At 43.5% G+C, this 25695-nt stretch overlaps 1 protein-coding gene across 1 annotated transcript in view; it reads right to left on the bottom strand.

Annotated features, from left to right (window-relative positions):
• SMPDL3B (sphingomyelin phosphodiesterase acid like 3B) overlaps window positions 1-25695 on the bottom strand; it is a 152734-nt gene that overhangs the window by 46110 nt on the left and 80929 nt on the right. The window contains exon 5 of the mRNA XM_086957490.1: window positions 10060-10232. Coding sequence (XP_086813616.1) covers window positions 10060-10232 — 173 coding nt within the window. The remainder of the gene's footprint in view (window positions 1-10059; window positions 10233-25695) is intronic.

The following is a 25695-nucleotide window of genomic DNA, read 5'->3' as shown; positions in this document are numbered from 1 at the left end:
TTTGAGCTTCCTGAAAGTTGGGCCGTGTTGTGGGGACAAAGGATAAGCCCCTACTAAGGAGTGATATTTCATTGCTAGACAGGATGTGATCTGTGAGGTTGAAAATTGGGAGGAGGCCTGTTTCTAAGATATTCTCGGAGGAGTTACTGGTATTGCTGTCTGGTACAACTACCACCGGTAGTGCTGGCGGCGTGTGAAGCGTTCGCCGGGGGGGTTTGGAGGTTTGGACCATGTTTTTCCTTTGCCTCTGGATTGGCCCCGGCCTCCCTCTAAAAAATCCTTATTGGAGGGGCCTGGGCTTTCGCTTTGGTCTGAGTTGCAGGACGAGTCAGCTGAGCTGTCAGTGAAGCCCACGTATTGTTGTCGTCTGTTGAACCTACCCCAGGGTCTTTGTTGTTGTGGACCGTTGTAAGGGCGATTGGTATAATAGTCCTTATTGAGGTAGGGGTATGTACGTTCTTGGTTATAATTCTTAATATCCTTTTTTACTTTGATTTGTTTTTTGTTTAATTCAAACTTATGAAACTCCTCTACTGTTTTGTTTATTTTTTCAAGGAGTTTACTAGTTTCTGTATTGGTATTGTTATCAGAGATTTGTTTTTCTAAGTCAGTTATTTCAGCGCTTAATTTTTGCAGTTCCTCTGTTGCAATTTCAATCCCGAGCACCATCCAGTGCCGGGAGCACGTGGTGCTGATGTAGCTGAACCCGTTAAGGTATTTTGGGTTAGTAGTAAATACCCCCGGTACGTTACGTACTTGTAGGCCTAGTGGGATAATGTTAGATTTTAAATAATCAGTCAGAAGTCTGACCATAAGTAGTAAACGAACTTCTTTTTTCTTTAGTTTTTCTAGGTCATCTGTTTGAGAGATACTCGAAACAGATGGGGTTTCAGTTGGGTCTGAGAGAAGAGAGGGCCCTCCTAATATTTTGTTAATATACTCCAAATTGTACATAGGAGGATGAGGATCAGACATGCCTGGTCGGAAACAGAACAAAAATGAGAAAAAGGGGGGGGATTTAGACAAAACACAAATTGAGAAGGAGGGATTTGGAGAGAATAACATAGGACAGGGTGAGCCCACTTGAGGAAAAAGGGGCCTGGAATTAGCAAAATCCCTTGCAATCCGTCGATTGCGCTACTTATGTTTCAAACAAACAAGGGAACCCTTAAGGTATCGCATAGGGACCTTGGGCATTAATTATTATAAAGAACAGTGGTCCCTATAACAAGTATTTTATGAACAATGATCATACACTTAATAGATTGTATGTCTTCTGTCCATCCGGACAGGGATTTATTTTAAATCAGAAGAATAGTTTTGATTGTTAAAAATGTCAAGCGGGCACAGCCGTGACCTTCAACATATACAGGACAACAACAAAAAGAACAAAATGGAAAAAGCACAAAATATGTCTGTACACTTGTGTTTCAGTGGGACAGACGTCAAATGTTAGACCGCACCATTGCAATTATCCATGTTACATACACATTTTGCATATGGGGTTTATATGTCGACGTTTCGATGCCTTTCCTAGAATGTGGGCATCATCATCAGGACATTGGATGACATTATTGTTGTCTTAATTATAGAAACCATAATAATTGGCCTTTCCATCACATTTATATTATAAACATTTTTTACATTGGGAGGAAAAGGGAAAAAACTAAGAAAAATAACGTAAATAACAGGCATATAGCATAGGTCCTCTATGGTTCTATTTCCAGTATAATCAAATGCATTTTTTCAGAACTGGGTGGCTTGGCTCTGAAGAGTGGGAAATGGCATGCACAACAATAAAATTACAGTGGCCAATTGTTTGTGCGTGAATTGGCAGCGACGTGAGTTTGATCTATGTTTTTATTTGCTAACAGTGTGTAGGACTGTGAGCCGGTCCGGAATTGTTTTGAAAGTGATCTAAGTGCAACAAGGGCGCTTAGATCACTTTCAAAACAATTCCGGACCGGCTCACAGTCCTACACACTGTTAGCAAATAAAAACATAGATCAAACTCACGTCGCTGCCAATTCACGCATCTCAATTCACGTATCTCTCAAACAGATGACCTAGAAAAACTAAAGAAAAAAGAAGTTCGTTTACTACTTATGGTCAGACTTCTGACTGATTATTTAAAATCTAACATTATCCCACTAGGCCTACAAGTACGTAACGTACCGGGGGTATTTACTACTAACCCAAAATACCTTAACGGGTTCAGCTACATCAGCACCACGTGCTCCCGGCACTGGATGGTGCTCGGGATTGAAATTGCAACAGAGGAACTGCAAAAATTAAGCGCTGAAATAACTGACTTAGAAAAACAAATCTCTGATAACAATACCAATACAGAAACTAGTAAACTCCTTGAAAAAATAAACAAAACAGTAGAGGAGTTTCATAAGTTTGAATTAAACAAAAAACAAATCAAAGTAAAAAAGGATATTAAGAATTATAACCAAGAACGTACATACCCCTACCTCAATAAGGACTATTATACCAATCGCCCTTACAACGGTCCACAACAACAAAGACCCTGGGGTAGGTTCAACAGACGACAACAATACGTGGGCTTCACTGACAGCTCAGCTGACTCGTCTGGCAACTCAGACCAAAGCGAAAGCCCAGGCCCCTCCAATAAGGATTTTTTAGAGGGAGGCCGGGGCCAATCCAGAGGCAAAGGAAAAACATGGTCCAAACCTCCAAACCCCCCCGGCGAACGCTTCACACGCCGCCAGCACTACCGGTGGTAGTTGTACCAGACAGCAATACCAGTAACTCCTCCGAGAATATCTTAGAAACAGGCCTCCTCCCAATTTTCAACCTCACAGATCACATCCTGTCTAGCAATGAAATATCACTCCTTAGTAGGGGCTTATCCTTTGTCCCCACAACACGGCCCAACTTTCAGGAAGCTCAAATTGAACTACTGAGATTCTTCAGGAAAGTTCGGCTACAGGGCTTCTTTTCTCTTAATCCCTCTATCCCCAAAAATTACAATACCCCCTTCAAACCACCCTCAAAATTCTCCCCCACAGCAAGTATGATCCCAGCTGAGATTCCCACATTTGAGAAACTGGTTTTAAAGGATCTGTCAGACCTTGCAGAGAAAAGGTCCTTCATTCCCTACAATATCACTTTGGAAGAAAAAAATGCTATCTCCTCCCTTAAAAATAACCAATCCCTTGTAATCAAACCAGCGGATAAGGGGGGAGGTATAGTGATTCAGGACACCGAATCCTACAAAAATGAAGTGCTACGCCAACTTAATAACCATGAGCACTATTGTAAACTCCCACGCAACCCCACCAATGAAATCCAAGAAATGATTACAACTGTTACAAACAGGGCTCTTGATTCAGGCTTTCTGTCTAAAAAAGAGTATGATTTTCTCAACACCAAATCTCCTCGGACCCCTGTAATTTATTGCTTACCGAAGATTCACAAAAATCCCCAATCACCCCCTGGTCGCCCAATAGTTTCAGGCTGTGGTTCGATCCTAGAACCATTAGGGCACTACATAGATTTCTTCATCAAGCCCTTTGTCCCTGAAACCATCTGTTACATCAGGGACAGTATGGCTATGATAAATTTCATAGAAGACTATCCCTTCGATCCCACATCCAGCACTATGTGTACGCTGGATGTGGAATCTTTGTACACAAATATCCCGCAATTTGAATCTCTACGTGTAATAGAGAAGGTCCTTGAATCTAGAGAACGCCCGCATAATGTGCCCTCCTTGTTCATCCTTGAATTATTAGAAATCTCTCTGACCAAAAACTTTTTTCTTTTTGAGGGACAATTCTATGGCCAAGTGAAAGGGACATCCATGGGAGCAATTTTTGCTCCCAACCTGGCCATTCTGTATATGGACCACCTGGAGACCAATAACATTCTTCACACATCGAATCCTTTCCACAATGGCATCGCCTTGTGGAAAAGATATATCGATGATATCTTTCTATTATGGAATGACTCCCCTGAAAACCTTACAGGCTTTCAACATTGGCTTAATAACAACAGTGGTGGACTCAGCTATACTCTGTCCACTAGTAAGGACTCAATCCCTTTCCTTGACCTACAAATAAGACACACAGAAGGCCGACTTACAACTACACTACATCGTAAGCCCACTGAGCGTAACACCTTGCTCGAATATAATAGCCACCACCCGAGGGCCTTACGTGATTCTCTACCTTTTTCCCAATTCCTTCGCATCAGGCGTAATTGCTACTTCAGGGATGACTATTTTGCTGAGGCGAAAATACTTAGCACAAAATTGAGAAATAGAGGTTACCCACGAAAATTGGTATGTAACTCCCTAAAAAGAGCTTGGTATTGCCCAAGAGAGAACCTTTTAGAACCCAAAGAAAAAAATGCACAAGACAAACTTATTTGTGTAACTACATTCTCACCGGCATCCAATGCCATCAGAAAAAGTATACTCAAACACTGGCCAGTTATTAATACAGGCCTTCTGACACTAGAGAAACCAATGTTCGCTTTCAAACGCTCTAAAAATGTTAAAGATCATCTTGTCAGAGCAGCTCTCCCTTCAAAAGCACAAAAAACAACCATAACTGATGCTTGGGGCCTACCACCACTTCTGGGCCATGTTAAATGTGGGGGCTGTATCTGCTGCGATACCACCATAGAGGGAAAAACGTTTGAATTTGGCAATATAAAATTTGACAGGAATTATTTCTCTAATTGTAATTCTGCGAACTTGGTGTATGCTATCCTGTGTCCCTGTAAGCTCATTTACATAGGACAAACAAGTCAGAAAATAAAGCTAAGGATTGGACAACATAAGAGCAGGATAAAATGCAAAACAGCAAATGCCCCATTGGTGGAACATTTTACTGCGAAAGGGCATACTGAGAAAGACTTTCTTTGGACAGTGATCACAATCATCAAGCCACCTCCAAGAGGAGCAGACATGTCTCAGCTGCTAAACAAGGAAGAGTTACATTGGATCCTACGCACTAACAGCATTCGGAATGGGCTAAACCGACTTGAAGATTGGACGTCCCTTCTGTGATTTTCCAAAATACCATCTGATGTGATTCCACCTTGAAATAATTTTGTTGATGTACTGTTTAAACGTGCTTACATGCATGGCACTTGAGCACTATTCACCACCTTAAAATGGCCGCCGTAAAAACTGCCATCTCCCTTCACTCGCGATAGTCCTTCCACGCTGTTCACTATCACTCCCCTCTACTAAAACAACCCCACGCGCACGTTTGATGAGCACCAGATCGCCAGACCCGTGGCAGCTACCTACTTATCCCGAAGTAAGTACTAGTTCAAACAGACCCCGAGTAATGCCTGAATTAAGCATGTAGATTCTACTTTCCCTGGTACCCTTCTTCCCTTCAAATGCAGATAGCCATTGTGCATTTCGGCGTATTCAAGCAAACGCTGTGATTAAACTCGCGCCGGAATCTAAAACGAACCGCGAGGCTGCAGGTAAACCGTTATATCACCACGGGTCACTGCTTGCACTCACTGCGTGACTTTCTTTGATCTAATTGATAGTTGTTTCCTTCACAGAATTTTCTGCGAACACAACCGGGTAAACTGCAAGAACCCAGGTTTCACCGGCCGTCTTAAACATGTAGGTTTAAATCGCCCTGCATCTCAATTGAAGCATAAAAGCATGACAAACGCTTAGCCACAGTCATTCCTTCCACGCTCGGCGATCACTTTTAAATAATCCCCCCTCACTCGGCGTCCTTGCAATAATTTCTCTCGCGCTCGGCGCCCTTGTTGCACTTAGATCACTTTCAAAACAATTCCGGACCGGCTCACAGTCCTACACACTGTTAGCAAATAAAAACATAGATCAAACTCACGTCGCTGCCAATTCACGCACAAACAATTGGCCACTGTAATTTTATTGTTGTGCATGCCATTTCCCACTCTTCACAGCCAAGCCACCCAGTTCTGAAAAAATGCATTTGATTATACTGGAAATAGAACCATAGAGGACCTATGCTATATGCCTGTTATTTACGTTATTTTTCTTTGTTTTTTCCCTTTTCCTCCCAATGTAAAAAATGTTTATAATATAAATGTGATGGAAAGGCCAATTATTATGGTTTCTATAATTAAGACAACAATAATGTCATCCAATGTCCTGATGATGATGCCCACATTCTAGGAAAGGCATCGAAACGTCGACATATAAACCCCATATGCAAAATGTGTATGTAACATGGATAATTGCAATGGTGCGGTCTAACATTTGACGTCTGTCCCACTGAAACACAAGTGTACAGACATATTTTGTGCTTTTTCCATTTTGTTCTTTTTGTTGTTGTCCTGTATATGTTGAAGGTCACGGCTGTGCCCGCTTGACATTTTTAACAATCAAAACTATTCTTCTGATTTAAAATAAATCCCTGTCCGGATGGACAGAAGACATACAATCTATTAAGTGTATGATCATTGTTCATAAAATACTTGTTATAGGGACCACTGTTCTTTATAATAATTAATGCCCAAGGTCCCTATGCGATACCTTAAGGGTTCCCTTGTTTGTTTGAAACATCTAGATGGAAAAGACCTAATGATTGAACACTGTTGCAAAAGAGGGGACTGATTGTTTCTACTGGACCGGCTTCAGGTCACTGTGCTATATTAGAGATGTATCTTATGAACTGCAAGTAACAAAATGATTTCTGTAACAAAAGCAGCACCACACTGAGCCATGCACATAAATACAGTTTTGTAATCTGCATGAAACATGTCTATTGCAGCAGGCACAATAATCCTCTGTGCTACGTTCTGATGAATCAAAACTGCTACTAGACAAAACTCTGATCTCTCTCCAGCAGGAACATTAATCACCAGAATTATGTTGACATTTTTATTGTTACCTGAAACCTGCTGGGCAGAAGAACACTGCAGCAGGAGCTTTTAAACCCTTAAGTTATTTCTAATGCAGCACACTTCCTGCCAGCTCACAGCCAGGTGCTGCAGTCACACAGCCCTAAAACTGGCCCTAATTTCCTAATTTTCAGCTTTCTTAGGGGAACAAATTGGAAGCAATTACAAAACGTGCAGAGTTTACCACGCTCAGTAATTACCTTGAGCAATAAAGTTCACACTATTGGGGTTTCTCCTGTTAAATATCTGCAATTCAAACCTGATTTAATTTCTTAGGTGAAAAAGGCCTGGTAAATACCTTGACTTGCAGATTTTAGTGTGCGAAACACCAAAATCTGTGTGTTGTTTGCGATTGTTACAGAAAAACTTGCACTAGATGGCACTTATCACACCTGATTATTTCTGATACCTGGGTATTGTGTTTTTTATCAGGTGCACTAAATTGAAGGTCCAGGGGTCTCAAAATCAGGGTTTTAATTTGTCTCATTGATTTGAGGTTTTGAGGAAGAGTTGTATCTTATAAAAACATTAATCCATTGTGATCTTTTTATCTTACATCATTGAGCACATAGTTTCCATTTAAAGGTTGAGAAGGGTCTATTTAATAAGTAGAGAAGCAGATCTAAATGAGTCCCTTTTTACAAAGTGCATTCTAGATGGCACTTGACCCTCAATCCCCATTCAGGACAAAAATATATCAAATAGGGTCTAATTTTATTGAATGCTGCAGAATGTGGAGAAGTGTGGCTCACGGTGTAGAGCAGGCAGACCCAGAAGCTGAGGTCAGACCCGGGACCAGGGTTCAATTCCCGACGCGGCAGGGTCTTGAGCTCAAATGTCCACGGACTTGATAATTCTCGCTTCGGTGCCTGCTCTAATCATGGGTTCTCACTCTGCAACTCTGGGCATTAAGCTTGCTTAATCTCCACAACGGCCCCCTGCGGCGGGATGCCTGGCTTTCACCTTGGGGATGCCCTGTAGGGGCTATCTCACAGGGAAAAGCCAGGACGGGTTCCCAAGGCAAGCGCCGGGAAACCTCCGGGTAGCTGTGCGCGCAATAATAATAATAATAATGGTCCAGTAGCACTCGGACAATGGTATTCCCTCTTCCAGTGCATTTAGAATAGTGTCAAGAATTTGGACAGTTTTTGTTCTGTGCTGCAATTGGGATGACATCAAAATTGGAAGGAGTTTAGTAGATAGTTTGCAACATAGCGGGAAAGAAAATTAAGAGATGCAGCTTTTTCAAGGATTTTTCCAAGTGGGGGACCTTTAAAAGCTATTCTTGGTTTTTAAAAATCTGTATGGTCTGGTCAAAGGTATATTTCTTGAGAAGAAGTGTCATTTGCCAAGATTTTAGAGAAGGAAATGGGCCTTCTTTGAAGGAGGAATTGATGATTCTGAGCAGTAGGTAGGGTATTTGTTGGGTGTATGTTTTTATAAAGTATCTGGAATAGGTTCGTCAGCATATGTAGAGAGCTTGATGGATGCAATTAATTGTAGGAGAGACTGGGTATTAGGTGGTTTTAAGTATGACCATTTTGTAAAACTATTCTGTTGTAATAGGCGGAGTTGAAGATCAGGTTTTTTTCTTCGTGTATTGTTATTTCTTATCACTAAAGAAATAAGTTAAGGTGGTAGTGGAACCTGCAAGATTTAGCTTTTATACTGTGTTTAGGCAGTGTTTGGTAGTTTGAAAGAGCATTTTTGAGTGATTTGTCCTGGTTGGTTTGTTTTTTGAGATGACTGTGGTGGGAAGAAGATGGCCCTCGTTGATTTTTCCTTGCAAATTCAGAACTTGTAAGAGTTCCTGAATTCTGAGCTTATTCCAAGGTTTCTAATTTTTTGTAGATGTCATCCTACATATGTTTAGTGTACAAGAGGGAGGACGTTTTTGAAGTGATGGACCTGGGCACGAGAGGAGTCAATAATTTCTATAACATGATACTGCAAATATTGAAAAGTGCCAACGTGCAATAATTACTAATTCCAATATAAAAAGACAAGAATAAAATGCAATAAAAATACATCAATAGTTACTATAACAGGATGCTGCGCATATTGCATCTTAATGTGCCAATGTGCAATCATTAATAATTGCATTGTTTAAAAACAATAATAAAGTGAATCAATAATTACCGTAACAGGGAAGCTTCGGTTATTACATATCGAATTATAATCCTAGCAGCACGAACACTAAGTTATACGAGATATCAAAATGTGCAAAAAGGCTATTAAGTTCCAGGGACACAAGTAGAATGCATCTCAAACGAGAGGAGTCAATCGAAAAATAGTGCTATAGGCGATCTCATAGTTCTGGTTTGTAAACTCTTTAATGGAACAAGGGATTATTGAAGTTTTCACTGATGCTATAAGTTCCAGAGATACTTGTTGGAAGGGGACCTCTTTTATGGGGACTCTGCATAGATTATATTGCTGGATATTGAACTTTCTTGTACATGCATAGAATGGTAGAGTGGAATAATAATACATATTTTTCTGCCCACTCAAGCTTGGTTGGGCATTCAAGGTGGAGGGGCTGAGGATAGAGTTGATGACATAAAAGGTGTTATGTTCGATGTGTTTTGCGAAAGGAACAAGGTGCAAGAGGTTGTGAACTATGCAGGTTCCTGTTAATAATATGTTTCAAGCGATATTGAAGTCACCTAGCGAAATATTATTCGAATGATGGGTCATCATGGTTGTAATGGGATCATTGATGTGTGTAGGGAAGGCAATATCATGGCTTGGAGGGTGGTAGTTAATGTGACAGTCCCTTTTTTATGATTACATTTGAATGGTTACTTGGAGAAGTTTAAAGAGGGAGAATATTGAATGAGGTAACACTAGTTTTAATCTCAATTAAGTTTTCAGGGTGAAAGAGGATAATGTGTAGTTCTAGAAGCCCAAGCCTGTGCTGTAGATGAAAAAGTGGGGGAGGAGAGGAATGGCTTTGGGGAGAGATAGGGAGGAAAGTTAAAGAAATGAGGAAGCGAGAGAAGCATACAGGGGAAGCAGTTTGACAAAATATCTCAGATTAAATATTGTTCTAAGTACTTTTGATGAAACTGGCACCAGGCCTTTGGCTTTGTTAATTCAAGTTGATATTATCTCCAATAAAAAAATATCCAGATAGTGAAAAAAGGAAGACAAATGTTGGCTTACTTTGTCTCCTGTGTTTGAAGCATAGGTTAGCTCTTCTTCAAGCCATGCAAACTGCCCTCCAGGGTCCTCCAAGCTACCAGTCTGATTATTGGAATCATAATAAAGATTTGTGTTTAGGACAATTACACGGCCAACAAAGTCCTTATCCTCCAGGCGTTGACTGTAGAATGCACCTGAAAATGTGGGGACACAACAAATAAAAAATATGATTGTTTTTTATGCCACATAATCCAGTACGAATGATTTCTCAATTTCTCCATTTTAAATACATATCAATATTCTGCATTCCAAAATAGACATAAAAAATAATTACATGCTTCTGGTAAAAAAACAAAAGGCCAAGAAGCTATATATTGTTTTTAAAAATATTTCTTTATTTGTTTTTTGTGAACATGAACCAAAAACAAAGCGGGAGCATAGCACAGATAGCAATACTAGCACGCCTTAGCTGCAAAGTAGGTCTTTCTACATACATATAAAGTCCCAACATCAACCCGCACAATACAAATATATTAAAAGCTGGAGTGGCGTGAACCTTGAATTGCTTGGTCCCCACTCGGGAACAGTACACTTTGCAGTATGATGGAAGATCTTCCCTTCCAGATGGGTGTAATTAGTGACAGGTACACGTGTTGGGTATGTCCATTCTTGTACATTGCATGGGTTCTTTCCAAGTCTTATACATGTGTCGGAGTCACCACCCCTGATTCAACTGCTCCTACAAAGTCATCCAGGAGATCTGCAAATCGTCAATCATGTTTTTTATCCCTTCTGGCAAGTTTAATTAATTTTTATCCTCCGCCAGCGCCCATTTCAATACTTCTCTGACCCACAATGCTATACTGGGGCCATGGATCCCATCCACCCTATCGCTAGGCGTCTCCATGCCAGTACCAGCACCAGGCACAGGAATTATATTGCAGAGTTCCCTTCTTTACCCTCGGGATCGCTCCTAATGCCCCTGTTGAGAACCCAGAACCAGCGGTATTCCTGTTACCGCTAACAGTTTTACTAATACCTCTTCCTAGAAGGTAAAAATAGAGGAATACAACCATGCCAAGTGGAGAAATAAGTTGCTCCCTGTGCTGCACCTAAGTCATGAGGCTGATCTCCCTGGGTAGAACAATCAGGAGCATATTTACAAGCCCCTATCGCCACCACAACGTCACTTTCAGTGATGTTGCGATGGCGTTAGGGGCCTCGCCTTATTTACACGGCAGCGTTAAGCCACTTAACTTGGCTTAATGCTGCCTTGTAAATAAGGCACCCTTTCACGCTGTATTTGGCGTGAAAGGAGAGGGCAAGTGATGTTGCAGTGGGCGTTCCACCGCAACGCCAATTAATTTTGACGCTCCCTCCTATTTACAAGGGCAGCGTCCATAGGAGGCAGTGCCAAAATTAAGACCCTGGAAAACCTGGTCTTTATTGCGTTACCATTGTTTTCTTAACACTACGCTTCTCCATTCCGTTGTGAATATACCCCTTGGTGTCAGGGGAGTTCAGGTCTCTTTAAAAAAAAGAAGGTCCCAGCAGTTTTACCCTTTTCCTCTTAATGTTATTAAAATAAATATGCTCACTAGCTGTAAGTTCTACACACACGCATGCACAAGGGATCCATTAAAGGGGGTAATCACCACATGTGCACCACCTGCTTGTGTTTTGTTTATCTACATTTCACATTGAAATACATGACAGTCTTTGTAGTTCTCTTCAATGAGGTAGCAGAAGCCGCACACAGGCACTGCATTATTCGTCAGGGGTTGCATCATCCTCATTAGCTGCTGGGCACAAGGATGGCGGTAGCGAAGACCATGTCGCACAGTTGAACAGGCAGGAGAGGAAGCAGGTACAAAAGCCCAAGTTTGGCATAAGCCATCCACAGGCTCAAAAAGAGGATAAAGTCTCAGTGGAGCTAAGCTGTCATCTCCTCATTATCTTTAAGAAATTGGGGGGTATATTTACAACGAAAAGTGGCAAAGAGTGTCATTAAGAAAAGAATGCTAACAAAACGCTCCGTCACTTTAGAAACGCATGCGCATATGCTAAATGTAGCTGCCTAGAGCCAATGCAGGCAACATTGCACCATAGTGCAAGGATGTCTGCGTTTAGGGGAGTGATTGTTTATGTGCAGGAAGATGTTCCTTCCTGCAGATAATCTGAAATGGCGATTTCAAAATCCTATGTGGGCTGCCTAATGCAGCCACCATAGAAGTTGCAAAACGTAGTTTTTTTGTAAATGATTTTTGATATGCAGGAAGGGACACCTTCTTGTACATAAACAATCAATGACGTTTTGCTGTTTCCATGTGTGCTGCACAACCCAGCACACATGGAAGCAGCAAAAATGAGGAGAAATGAAAAAATTCTCCTTGTTGCGCCTGTTTAAGAGTAGGTTTTCTCCGGTCCTAATTTTGGCACTGTCATTTTCACGCCACCCTTGTAAATATGGGGCAGCTTCCACATCAATGGGTGTTGCGGTGGAACGTCCATAGCAACTCCCATTGCCCTCCCCTTTCACGCTAAGTATAGCATGAAAGGGTGGCTTATTTACAAGGCAGCATTAAGCCACGTTAAGTGGCTTAACGGTGCCTTGTATATAAGGTGAGGCCCCTATCACCACCACAACATTGTGAAAAGTGACTTTGTGGCGGCAATAGGGGATTGTAAATATGCCCCTCGGTATTGCAAAGTGGAAGGACACAGGATTCCTGTGATCATCAGTTGCTTGTACAGGTGCGTTGACTCAAGGGTGCTTATTTACAAGCCCCTTGTGCCTCTGGTGCGTCATGTTGCGTGACGCACAGGCGGAACAACCTGCTGTATGATATTCACAAGCTCATGTAAAACCACCCTGCATTGCTTTACGCGTGCTTACCCCTTTTCTTGCAACACTTTGCGTGTAAGGGGCATGACATGGGTGTTGCTTTGGGTGTTCACACACAACACTCATGTCCACTGTTGCATTCCCAGATTTACGAGCAATTGTAAACCAGGGTATTCGTCACAATGCTACGCCACACCCAGGGATGGCATAGTGAGGTTTTCATTTCTCCTAATTTTTTTCCTCTTTCAATGCGTGCTGCATACCACGTGCTGCATACCACAGCACACATTGGAAGAGGAACTCACCTCAATTGATTATTTTTGTGCAGTAAGGTGCCCTTTCCTGCACAAAAACAATCTCCCCACGACGCAGGCATCCTTGCACCATGGTGCATGGGTGCCTGCGCCGGCGCATGGCATCAAATTGTGTGCTTGTGCAGGGAAAAGCACAGAGATGCGATATGTTGTTGTAAATATGTCACATCTCTGCGCCTCAAAACTAACACAGTGCGGCACAGCAAAATGACTTGCAGCACCGCCCTGCATTAGTTTCTCGTAAATAGGACCCAAGGTGCAGACACAGGCCACTTACAATCAATTAATTTTGTTTGCAGTTTTTTATCGTGCAAACTAGATCCATAGGTATTCGAGCGCTTTACATGAGCACCAGGTACATTACACAAGGAGGCATTCATCATTGGTAGGCACGGGGAGATAATGCGATTTGCCCAGAATAACATGATGTTGAGGTGACGCCGAGACTGGATTCTGGTGCCCCAATTATAAAGTCGGCAGCTCTGGCTTTTATGCATTGAATAACAGTAGAGATGCAGTGATGAAATTGCAGGTACACAAAAATGTCATAATCATCCGGGACAGGGTGACCTACACAAGAGAACGCAGGTGGGCTGAGCAGCAGTTTGCAACTCAAGGTCCTGCGGGATTGGCGTCTCACATCATGGCAAGGAGTTGGCATTGAACTCAGGTTCTGTCCATGTCAGACAGTATACCTACTGGCTCCGCCAGCTGAAGAATGTCTTCTCAGCACCATGGGTATGCTCCTTTCTCTGGGCAGTGAAGGATCCTGCCTCTAGTCCTTGGTTTTCTCTATAACACTCTCCAGAGTTCCTAGAAGTAGCAGGTGAACCCTGTATATGCTAGATAGGCCAGGTAACATTCAGTCCTGTGGATAGTTTGCCCAAAGCAACTGTCCAGTCAAATTCAGAGTTAGCAGCAGAGGTTCAGGGCAGGGGATTTCAATCAATCAATCAATCAGTATTTTTTTGTGTTACTAATCATTGGTGAGGGTATCCAGGATAATGCGAGGTTGCAGGCGTGGTCTGTTGGTGTGGGAGTGAGTCGGAGTTCGGCAGGCCACCAGGTAGTGAGTCAGGGAGAGGCCGTGTTGCCAAAGGTCATCACTTAGGTCTTGCCAGGGTTGAGCTTTAGACATTCGTTCTTCATCTAGTCTGCAACATTCTTCGTGTAGTTGTGGAAGTTGGTGTTCGTGGTTGTGGCAAAAGACATACAGTTGATGGATGGAATGCAGAGTAAATCAAAAATTCACACCCAGTCAAGAGATCTGGGTCAAATCCATTGTTCTTTTGCTCACCATGCCGCCTCAATTTAGACCCAGTCATATGCAAATCAGTTTTGACCCTGTTCATCATGGGAACCGTCCAGCCCGAACTGCCAAGCCAGGTCCGCCAAGGACCGGAAGCAAGCATCCTGGGACCGGTTCCAGGGTAACACCCCTCATCAGCCAGGCTAACTTGAATCCAGTGGCACAGTGAGCAAGAGACCCACGTCTGGGCATATCCATTCCACTTAGGGCGAAAAGTGCTGCGGCAATAAATGATGGATGGAATGCTGAATGAATTAGACAGGCCGGGTCTGCTGAGAGCGAGAGGATGAGCTGGGTGTCATTGGCGTAGGATATGATGTTGCGGTCATGGATTCTGACAATGTCAGCTAGAGGGGGATGAAACCTTGATGGATGCCGCAGATGGTGTTCTTGGGCTCTAAGGTGAAGGGAGGTAGGTGGATTCTCTGAGTTCGTCCCGTAAGGAAAAATGCAATCCATCTGAGGGCGTCTCCCTAGATCCCAATTTGGTGCAGTCACTAGATGAGTGTGTGGTGGGATACGGTGTCGAACACTGCACAGAGGTCAAGAAGGATCAGGGCTGCCATTTCTCCTCTGTGGAGGAGAGTGTGGATGTCATCACTGGCGGTGATCAGAGCAGTCTTGGTGCGGAAACCAGATCGGGAGGCATCTAGAAGGTTGTTTCTTTCCAGGTGTTCGGTGAGCTGCTGGTTGATGACCTTCTCGAGGACTTTGATGGGGAAAAGGAACAGCAACATGGGGCGGGAGTTCTGGAGTACGTTTGGGTTGGTGGAGGGTTTCTTAAGGAGAGGTCTGACTACTGCGTGTTTCCATACATCGAGAAAGGTGACTGTGGTAATGGATGCATTGTGGATGGTGGTAAGTTTTGTTGTGTGGCGTTTTAGGCTCCGAGTGAATGTTCCCGATTCATGCCCTTATATAGGTACAATTCACATTGCCCTAATATAGGCATAGAAATCAAGCCCTTATTTAGACATAGCCCATGCAGACCAAATACAGGCATGGCAACTTCCACCCGTACCAAACGTCACAACGATTACTTGGAAAATCGGCTTAGGCAGTTAGGGAACTTCCCTTGCTTGAATATTGATTTGTCCAAGATCTCATGTACTTTGCAAAGAACGACTATTCCCTAGGGGTTCTTTCCTGACGTTATTATGCACAACTTTACGTCAAACTATGGCATTCCTAGACACCTTCAAGGTATAAATATACTTTCACTTGCTCTAGCAAGACACGGTGGTTCGGAGCAGTTCGACTATCTACTTGCCCGACGAAGCTCGCTACAGCAAGTGCCGAAGGAAGCTGACCCTCCAGTTGACGCACTGATCAAGAGACTGCCTTTCTCTCGCCTAGAATCCAGCTCCAGTGTTTCCAAGCTCCCCTTGCGGGGTGTTGGGAAATCAAGTCCTGAGACAGAGATACCAGACCTCCTTCATTCTAACTAAGGTATGGAGCTGATTAGAACCTAAAGAAATCTTGGATAGATTCTTGGCAAAGAAAACTAAACCTATGCCACACAATACTTACTTCTTTCCATGTACTAGACTTAGGTTAGGTACATTGGGGTAGCCGTATTTTAGAAGCACCAGTTGAGTATGTTTAGTCATTGTTAGTTATGTATGTATTTTTATATGGCTTAGAAACCATACAATGCTCTTACAGTATTATTTTATAATATTGTTCTCACTGTACGCATTATGCTTTGCAGTCTGCATTACGATTGTAGCAGTTCACTTTTCTTGCATGAGAAAAAAGACTGTTCAATAAACCTGTTATTGAAAACGCACGTCTCTCTATTTCTCTGCAACTCTGTATAAACGAAGCATGCACGATTGACTGAGTGATCTATTGTTTCCGCGACTCTAGAGATATATTTCTTATTCTTGGGAAACAAAGTTGTCATGTTTATGCAGTGGTCAGAAACTAATCCCTTCTTGTGAATTCGAGAAAGTTTCTAGTGACCTCTGAGCTAGCTGGCACTCACTATTAAGTTTAATATATTCGATAGAGACCTAGTCGACCTCAGTCCTACGTCTAAATCTATAGGATATATTATTCCAATGCGCAGAGCCTATTGGGAATATAGGAACTACACTCCAGTTTGGTGGCTGATATTCTTACCTCCGAGGTTAAAGAGGTGGGGGGGAAGGGGTCCGTGGGTGCTCCTGAGTAGATGGAGTTCATGATGGCTGTGGTGTTTTGTGTGGTGAGCTGTTCCCATGCAGTGAGTGGCTGATTGGGGGAGGCTTCTGTTGGAGTGCATTTTCCTTTCAGTTGGACATAGCTCAAAGTCAACCTATACTATCTGAAACTGTCACCTTTCTTTGGTGGATTTGAGATAAACATTTTCATCTCTCAGTACAAAGCACAGTGCATGGGGGATGGGAAGGTAATCCTTGCTGTGAGATGTGTGTGCCCCTGGCTGTGTTTACAGGCCACAATTTGGGTCTAGTGTTTATCTCAGGAATAGGGCACAACTTGACCTGGTGGAATTGGTTCAGTTACAGTTCACTGCAACAAAACTTACTTCCTCTGGATGACTATTCAGTCAGGCAGTGTATTTGGCTTTGCAACAAATTCTAGTGAGAAAGTAGAATCTGAGTAGCAGCGACAAAACAGGGGAACGGAGAAAGCTATCAATGATGTGTTCATCCTACAACCACAGGGGCTACATACACACAAAAGGACCTCAAAATGGGTACTCCCCCTCTCACTTATTATCCATGCACATTCTGGCCGACACTAAATACAGTCATTGGATTGAGAGCCAAATCATGATATACTAGCCAAATTTACGCGGTAGAGTCAGTAGGAAATCTACCCTACTAGGTTAAATCAGCCATAATCAGCTGCCACCAACTACTGATGTAATAGGGTTGTGAGTTGTCCATGGGAATTTAGCAACCCACGTTAAAAGTAGTACCACTTTGTTTGGAACCCAATGGAGTCTAGTACTTTGCTAGTGGGCAAGACAACATATTCATGTACAACTCTGGTCAGGAGATTCATGGCACAGGTCTCCATCACAGGAAAACCTAGCATGTTTGTCATTTAAATGAGGAGCAGGTTATGGTGTGGACAGTGCGTGCACCCAGAGAACACTGACTCTCAAAGCCCCTAGCAGATGGTCACCATGATTTTGTATTGTGCTCCTCAGCTTAGTAATAGAAATTTCTGGCTTTAGGGTTCTACCCTAGAGGACCTCTTTTTAACATGGGTGAGTACTGTCCCAGTGTCCAGATCAATGCAGAACAAATGGTGGCAACGAACAGTGGCAACAAATTGACAGTGCTAGGACGCAGTCTTTTTTTTACTTTTACCCCATGAGACTGATTGTCTACTGACTCTTGCCTTGTAGAGCCATACAGGTTGCTCCCTCATTCCCACCGAGTGTTAAAGGTGTGTGTGTGCATGTGCATGTGCATGTGTGTGCGTGTGTATGTATGTATGTGTATGTGAGGAGAACTTGTTAACATAAGCAGTGGGGTATTCCAATATTTGAGTCCCCTGTATGTAAGTAGCTAAATGTTTGTTGCACACTGCAAATGGACAGCTATCCCTTCTTCCATGAATGTCCCTTTGAGTGTTACCTGCTGTAAGTCAAGTACTGTCTGCCTCGATCTGAATTTGCATCAAATCTATGAAATAGGAAGATTTCTTTGTATTGACCTTCTCCAGATCAAGCCAGGCCCAGCAGTCAGCCTAGGGTCTCAGAGAAGAAACTCCTATTTGGTAGGGCATGGCCACTACCAAACATCTCAACAATGTAGATGGCCTGCCTTTCCATTTGCCCAACCTGCGCCCAACCCTGTTACGGCGAGCTGAATCCAATAACAGTCACTGATTTGTTGCAGGGATGCCTGGGCCAGATACTCAAACCATGTGGACATTATGGGGTGCCTGCCATCATCACATTGCCTGATTATATGCTGATACACTGGCTTCCACTGGACTGAACTGAACCTACAGGAAACTGCCAATGACATTAATTTGATGCTTTAAACATTTGAGTGTGGTTTTAAATCTCCGTGACCATTTGGCCTGTTACTGTTTCAGTATTTAAGCTGGCACTATGAGCAAGGTATCCATGTCCACCCTTTCACTTCTTGGACCTCCATGCACCAGCACGGAGGGAAGAACTGAACCTGATTTCGGAATTTTGGCTGTTTTCATGTTAAGAAAAACAGAGGTCAAACTCCATGAGTCAGGAAAATACTTGATACCTGAAGGTAAAGCAGGTAGGCTGCTGGGTGTGCTTAGAAACTGTTGTGAGCGATGTGTTGAGGAGCTGCTGCCTTAGGCCAAGAAGTTTGTGAATTTCCACTAGTTCGACAACAAAGAATGCAACCAAAGACTAGTTTTACCTTCCTTTCATGCTGTCACCCCAGTGAGCTATCCTGAAACACAGTAAATCAGAGGGAAGAAAGACTCCTGAGTCCACTCTCCCTATTACATAACCAAACCACAACACAAAGAGAAAGGGGGAAACTATGATGACCTCAAATGTGTCTCATGTTCTTATTAAACGAGTGGGCTTACAAGATTCTTCAAGTAAATAGATGAAATCCATCACCGACACAATTGATGGCCCGCTTTATCATTGGACTCATCCTCATATTATCCATGTGTGCTACAACCCCGAGAAACAAGGGAGCTCTTGAGGTGTCAAAGAGAGAGTTACCTAATAATATTCCTGGTGAGGGGGTCACCTAGATGAGAACATAGGGGATAAAAGTGCAGAAATGAAAACTACCTAGGTTTGAAATATTACCCTTTATTTTTATATCTACTCACAGGGGAAAAGAACAAAAACATTCAGACCACCAGCGCCTCCTTGTTCTGTACCCGCAACTGTGGTTAATGCCCCTGACTTGCAACAGGATGTTTGGTGGGATTTGTCCTTGTGAAATATTTGGGGGAAAATAGAGAAAAAAGTGTGTTTTACTGTATAGTTGTCAAATATATGTGTGGAAAAGACTAAGACCCTAATTACGAATCAAGCAACCACAATAAGATAATGGACTGAATGCTTAAACTTTTCAGACACTCACCCCCAGTAACAGATCTGGGTTGTATCTATCATTGTTCTTCTGCTAAGACACTTCAGTTTGGACCCAGCCATATGCAAATCAGTCTTAACCCTGCTCCTTATGGGAACAGTCCAGCCGAACTGACATGCCAGGTGCTCCGTGGACCGGAAACAAGCATCAGGTGACCGGTTTCTGGCTTTCACCCCTCATCAGCCAGGCTAGCTTGAATCCAGTGGCAAAGTGAGCAAGGAACCCACGTCTGGGCATACCCTCGCCACTTACGTGCACAGCAAACACAATAAGATAATGGACAGAGTGCTAAAACCTTCCAGACACTCACCCCCAGTCACAGATCTGGGTTGAATCCATCATCGTTCTTTGCTCACTAAGCCACCAAAGTTTGGACCCAGCCATGTGCAAATCAGTCTTGACTCCACTCCTCATGGGAACAGTTCAGTCCAAACTGCTAAGCCAGGTCTTCCTTGGACCAGAAACAAGTATCCTGAGACTGGTTTCGGGGGTTCAGCCCGCATCAGCCAGGCTAGCTTGAATCCAGTGGCAAAGTGAGCCAGGATCCCACGTCTTGGCATACCCAGTTCACTTAGGGCGGCAAATGCAAAAACAAAAAGATGCTGGACCTAGAATCAAGTTGATAAAAGGAAGTTCCTGAAACAGAATATGGAGCTGAGTCTGCATGTATCAGGCTAAATGAATTAATAATTGTAAAAATGTAAATTAATACCAAATTACTGAATTCCAATTGCTGTGTCAGTGTAGCTAATGTCTAAAAAGTATATCAGTACAAAAAAAACTCTAATGTGGCAGAGACTACCCTATGAATCTTAAAACACTGAAAGCAGCTAAGAGCAATGATAGCCCTCAATATTTTGAAAAGATGTAGCACCGAGGCTCGGATTGCAGAGCCGCCGGCGTGGCTGTATTCAAAATGTTTTGGAAAAGATTGCCTGTGTGTGCCTGTCTAGTGCACAGTTACTTAGGCTTTCACTGAGCTGTTCCAAAAACAATGACCTACTAGGCTACGAATGCTTCTCAATATGTTGAAAACCAAAGAATCAACACAAACAGAAGGTGTCAGAGGGATAGAAGAAGGACTTTCAGGATGCTGGCATGGAATATCACCTAAGTGAGAATGGTGTTCATACTCACATATTCACTCACTCACCCACCTTTGCATTCGTCGCATTGAGTTAAGCAACCACTAAAGAGATCTCATTACTAATATGCTAACATGAACACTTCTTGGAAATCCAGCAGATTAAAACAGTTATTTGCCAGAACAATATGAAAAGCAGAATCAGGAAGTGCTTCATTACCAATAGCATTCATGTGCCTATCTCGCAAGACCACGCGGTAGCCAGACACCAAATATTGGTCTCTTCTGAACCTCACTCAATCACTGCAGCACAATGCCTCGCTTGGCATCTGGGCGATTATTAAGCCCCCCACCCCTTTTTACTCCAAACAGAGGATAACTACTTGCTCACCTGCTTACTTGCCACACGGAGCTTCCAGAGACCGCCGGACACCATCTCGCACCTGGGGCCCTGACGCTGTGGTCTCGCCGCTCCACGCCATCGCAGCGGCTGGAGACTACAGCTCCCAGAGGGCAGTGCGATGACTTCCTGTGCTCCACTTCCTGACGCTGCGCGCCCGGAGGCGCTACTTAATCAGGGAGTCCCCTCGGTGGAGCGGGGAGGATAACTACTTGCTCACCTGCTTACTTGCCACACGGAGCTTCCAGAGACCGCCGGACACCATCTCGCACCTGGGGCCCTGACGCTGTGGTCTCGCCGCTCCACGCCATCGCAGCGGCTGGAGACTACAGCTCCCAGAGGGCAGTGCGACGACTTCCTGTGCTCCACTTCCTGACGCTGCGCGCCCGGAGGCGCTACTTAATCAGGGAGTCCCCTCGGTGGAGCGGGGAGGATAACTACTTGCTCACCTGCTTACTTGCCACACGGAGCTTCCAGAGACAGCCGGACACCATCTCGCACCTGGGGCCCTGACGCTGTGGTCTCGCCGCTCCACGCCATCGCAGCGGCTGGAGACTACAGCTCCCAGAGGGCAGTGCGACGACTTCCTGTGCTCCACTTCCTGACGCTGCGCACCCGGAGGCGCTACTTAGTCAGGGAGTCCCCTCGGCGTCGCGGACGCGCGCGGACGGCGCCGGGCGAAGCCCGGGCAAAGGGCGGGCCCTCTGAGGCCCTCAGAGGTCAACAGTGGTCGGGCGGGCCACCCCACCAACATTTCCCCCGAAAGGTCAGCTTCCTAACTGGTTAATATAATGGCTGATTGTACTGTTATTAGTAATACTGCTGACGTTCTTACTCAGGACACAGAGTCCCCTGTATCATTGATATCGTCTTTTGAGACATTGATAGATACCGCATTCAATGAGATTGTCGAAACCGAAAGGAGATTCTCTATGGGTTCAATGAGTATTAACCAACTACATGTCACGAGTGGTTTAAACGGCAATACCCATATAAATCCAGAAGTTATCGTGGTCAAATCTTCACATCCTGCTGTTGATGTGCCAATTGTCCTGGATGATGAAAATACTGTCACATATATAGCCCCAGATGTAGTTCTTGACCCTGCCTCGGTATCAACATCCACAGAGGCTACTACTAAGGTGTCTGAGAATGCAGTAGCCAAGAGAAAGAGGGGCCCTGCCAAATTAACCCACAACAAAAGGAAGCAGCCACTAAGGAGTGTAAATCAACCAACTCCACAAAGTATGTGGAATAGGGGGAAGAAACAGAAGTTGATTCAGCACATTGCATCCACGCAGGAACCACCTCATCTGGGTGACGTTGTTGTCATAAATAACGATGATTCAAACTCTATATCTATTTCCACCCAGACTGAACTCCCCAATGTAAACAACATAAACAGTCACCACTCCAAATCAGAGGGGAACCTCATTGAGACTATCGCAGATACTATTTTTAAAAATCTTGAAGGTCAAATGATTAAACAATTTAATAATATTTTTAAAAGACTTGACAGACTGGAAAACCTAATTAAAAACGATGATGCCAAGAGAAAAGGCACAGCGAGCTTGGACAAAATAAGAGTAGAACGTCTGCTAAAAGATCTGGAATCCACCACCCGTGTCCTTACTAGTAGTGACCATGGCACTAACAGGGTCGTGGAACAACAGGCTGTCACTAATCTACCACCGTCTGTTACACCCGCGGTGACTAAAAGCAAAAGTACAAGAGGCAGTAACCCGCCTGACTCTCTAACCAAAACCCCCTTGCCATCAAGTAACGTTACATGTGCTCCTGACTCCTCGACCAAATCTTCTGCTTCTGTTATCGCTGTAAATGGAACATTAACGAATAATAATAAGAGTAATTCAGCGATACAGACCACCACAGCACAGAAGGTCCCCGCTAATTCCAGCCAGCGCTACAATAAGACCCCACATGAAGACACCAGGCCTGTTAAACATCAAGGCCCTGTCTTCCACCTTCCACCTGAGGCTTGTCCTTATGTTTTAGTTCTGGCTGGTATCCCACCCCTCAGGGAAGGCCAAGGAGAATCGTGGGTTCAATTGCACAATAAGTGCATAGACTGGTTAACAAAGCACAAGGGGGTGGGATATGACATTTCTAAAGAGATCATATCCACACGGCGAGTAACCTGGGTTGGTCCTCTCTTCAAAAACATCAATGGGGACTGTATTGTAATTAACTTTAGAAACCCGGGCACTGCAAAATTCTTGCTGAATAACAACTTTGCTCGACACGGTCCATCTACTGTGGTGACCCCCTTACCATTAAATTACTTTTACCGTCCCCCCCACAAAATGATGCAGCCCCCACCTGTTTTCCGTTATATAACAGGTTTGGAATACTTCATGATCTGGAAACATTGGACTGACTGCCTCCCACTAGCACCGAATTGTCTTCTGTGTGTTCTGCCATAGACCAGTCAGTGGAAATACCTCCTGAGGCACCTCCGTTAACACCTAAGACCTCTCCACCTAGCACATTATGTGAACAACAGGGGCATACTACAGCTAAACCTGTCTCAGGATCTGACCGGGGCCCTTGTCCGAGTAGAGAGATAATAACTTAAAAATTCTTAGTTGGAACATTGCTGGTCTGAAGACCAAGATGGAAATTTCTTCCTGGAGGGACTGGGTCAACTCTCATGACATATTAATGTTCCAAGAAACCTGGTGTATTGAGGACTTGTTATATGAGGGGTATAGCTGCCATAACAGGACTGTTTTAGCCCCCCTGTTTGGTCGTCCAAGTGGTGGATTATCTATCTGGATAAAAATTACTGCAGAAGTTAAAGTTGATACACTACTTACTAATTGTCCTAGCTTCATGGCATTATCATATACTCAGAGGACAAGACTATGTCTGATCAACTTTTATAACAATGACTTTTTGTCCCAACCTAATCCAAATTTTATTCTTTTGTTTGATTTTATTGATGAAATCATGGATGGACAGAAATATGGGAAATTTGACGGTATCTGTCTAGGAGGGGACTTTAATGCACATATACATCCAAGAAATCCCCCATGCAAAAGAGGCACAGAACTGTCAAATTTTCTCGCAACTAGAGACCTTGTTAACTGCATGGAATATGTAGGTATGGAAAACAGCGCCGCCCCATTCTCCACTTTCATTGGCCATGGGGGCGGCACCACAATTGATTATGTTTTCGTTTCACCTCCTGTCGCTAACGTTCTAACAAAGGCTGAAGTGGTATGTAAAATTTATAGTGACCATTACCCGATTGTTATTCACCTATCACTCTCGAGGGGTAAGTGTTCAAGAAATGAAATAGGTGCAAGGGACTTGAAGGTCTCAACTGATAAATTGAGGGTAATTTGGAAGGGCGCAGATAACAAGGGAATCGTAGCCGGAATTTTAAAAAAATACCCAGCCTTGATCGAAAATTGTCTCACTATTGATGACCATGGGGTTAACACAATTAAATCATTCTCTGAACTCTGTTCTGTAATAAAAGGTGAGATTTCCAGACCAGCTTTTAGTAAAGCTGAGGAAACACCTAGATGGTTTGATGCCCTATGTTCTAAAGCAAATAGGATGCTGAGAGCCGCCCTAAAAGCTGAACCTAGGGATATACCACGAATAAGGCTGCTCAGAGCAGAGGACAAACGTACCCTACGTACCAGATCAAATGAACTGCTTAAAACCCACTGGGATTCCCTGGCACGCTCAGCCGACCTGAAAGATACCACTGGGTTCTGGAAGGAGGTAAAGGAGATAAGATCTATAGGTTCTAATTTAACCGAAATTAATTGTAACATCACCGGTCCCACCTGGGTTGAACACTTCGCAAAAATTTATGCAACACCAGACAACCCTCCTTTGACCCCAGTCCCCTTAAACCCACTTAATATTTCTGTATCTGAGGTAGTTGATGCCATATTAGAAAGTGCTGGGAATAAAGCGCCCGGCCCTGATGGGCTCTCAATTGACCAGTTAAAGTGTGAGCCCGATTTTTGGGCTCCATTGCTTTGCAATGTTTTTAACAATTTAACAAACGGGCAAATTCCAGAAACATGGTCCCGTAGCATAATTGTTCCCATTTTTAAGAAGGGTGATAGGCTGGACCCTGGGTGTTACCGCCCCATTTCTTTAATCGATAACACCTTGAAAGTTTTGGGGCGGATTATATTAAAAAGGATTAGAACTTGGACGGATGAGAATAATATCCTACACCCTAGCCAGCTTGGTTTCCGCAGTAGTGTTGGAACGGTGGAACAATGCTTAAACCTGAACCTGATCATGGCAAAATATAACATTGCTAAGAAATCTCCTTTATATTTTGGTTTTATGGACTTGAGCTCGGCTTTTGATTTTGTTAACCGTTCCCGCCTATGGTCCACCCTTCTCGAGTATGGTTTAGATGATCATTTGGTACACTTCTTAGCCTTTTTACATCGTGATTTAAAAGCATGTGTGCGTGTAAATCAAACTGGTGAAGTTTCTGACGATATCAGCATCGGTAGGGGGGTCAGACAAGGGTGTGTGCTGGCCCCCCTCCTGTTTATTCTGTACATCAATAATTTAAGTGGCTCTCTGAGTACTCTAACTAGAGATGTACCCCACGTAAATGGAGTTCCCATACCCACCCTTC

This window comes from Lissotriton vulgaris, chromosome 2_1 (assembly GCF_964263255.1).
Source record: "Lissotriton vulgaris chromosome 2_1, aLisVul1.2, whole genome shotgun sequence".
Taxonomy (NCBI): Eukaryota; Metazoa; Chordata; class Amphibia; order Caudata; family Salamandridae; genus Lissotriton; species Lissotriton vulgaris.
This window is presented reverse-complemented; position numbering and strand designations above follow the sequence as displayed.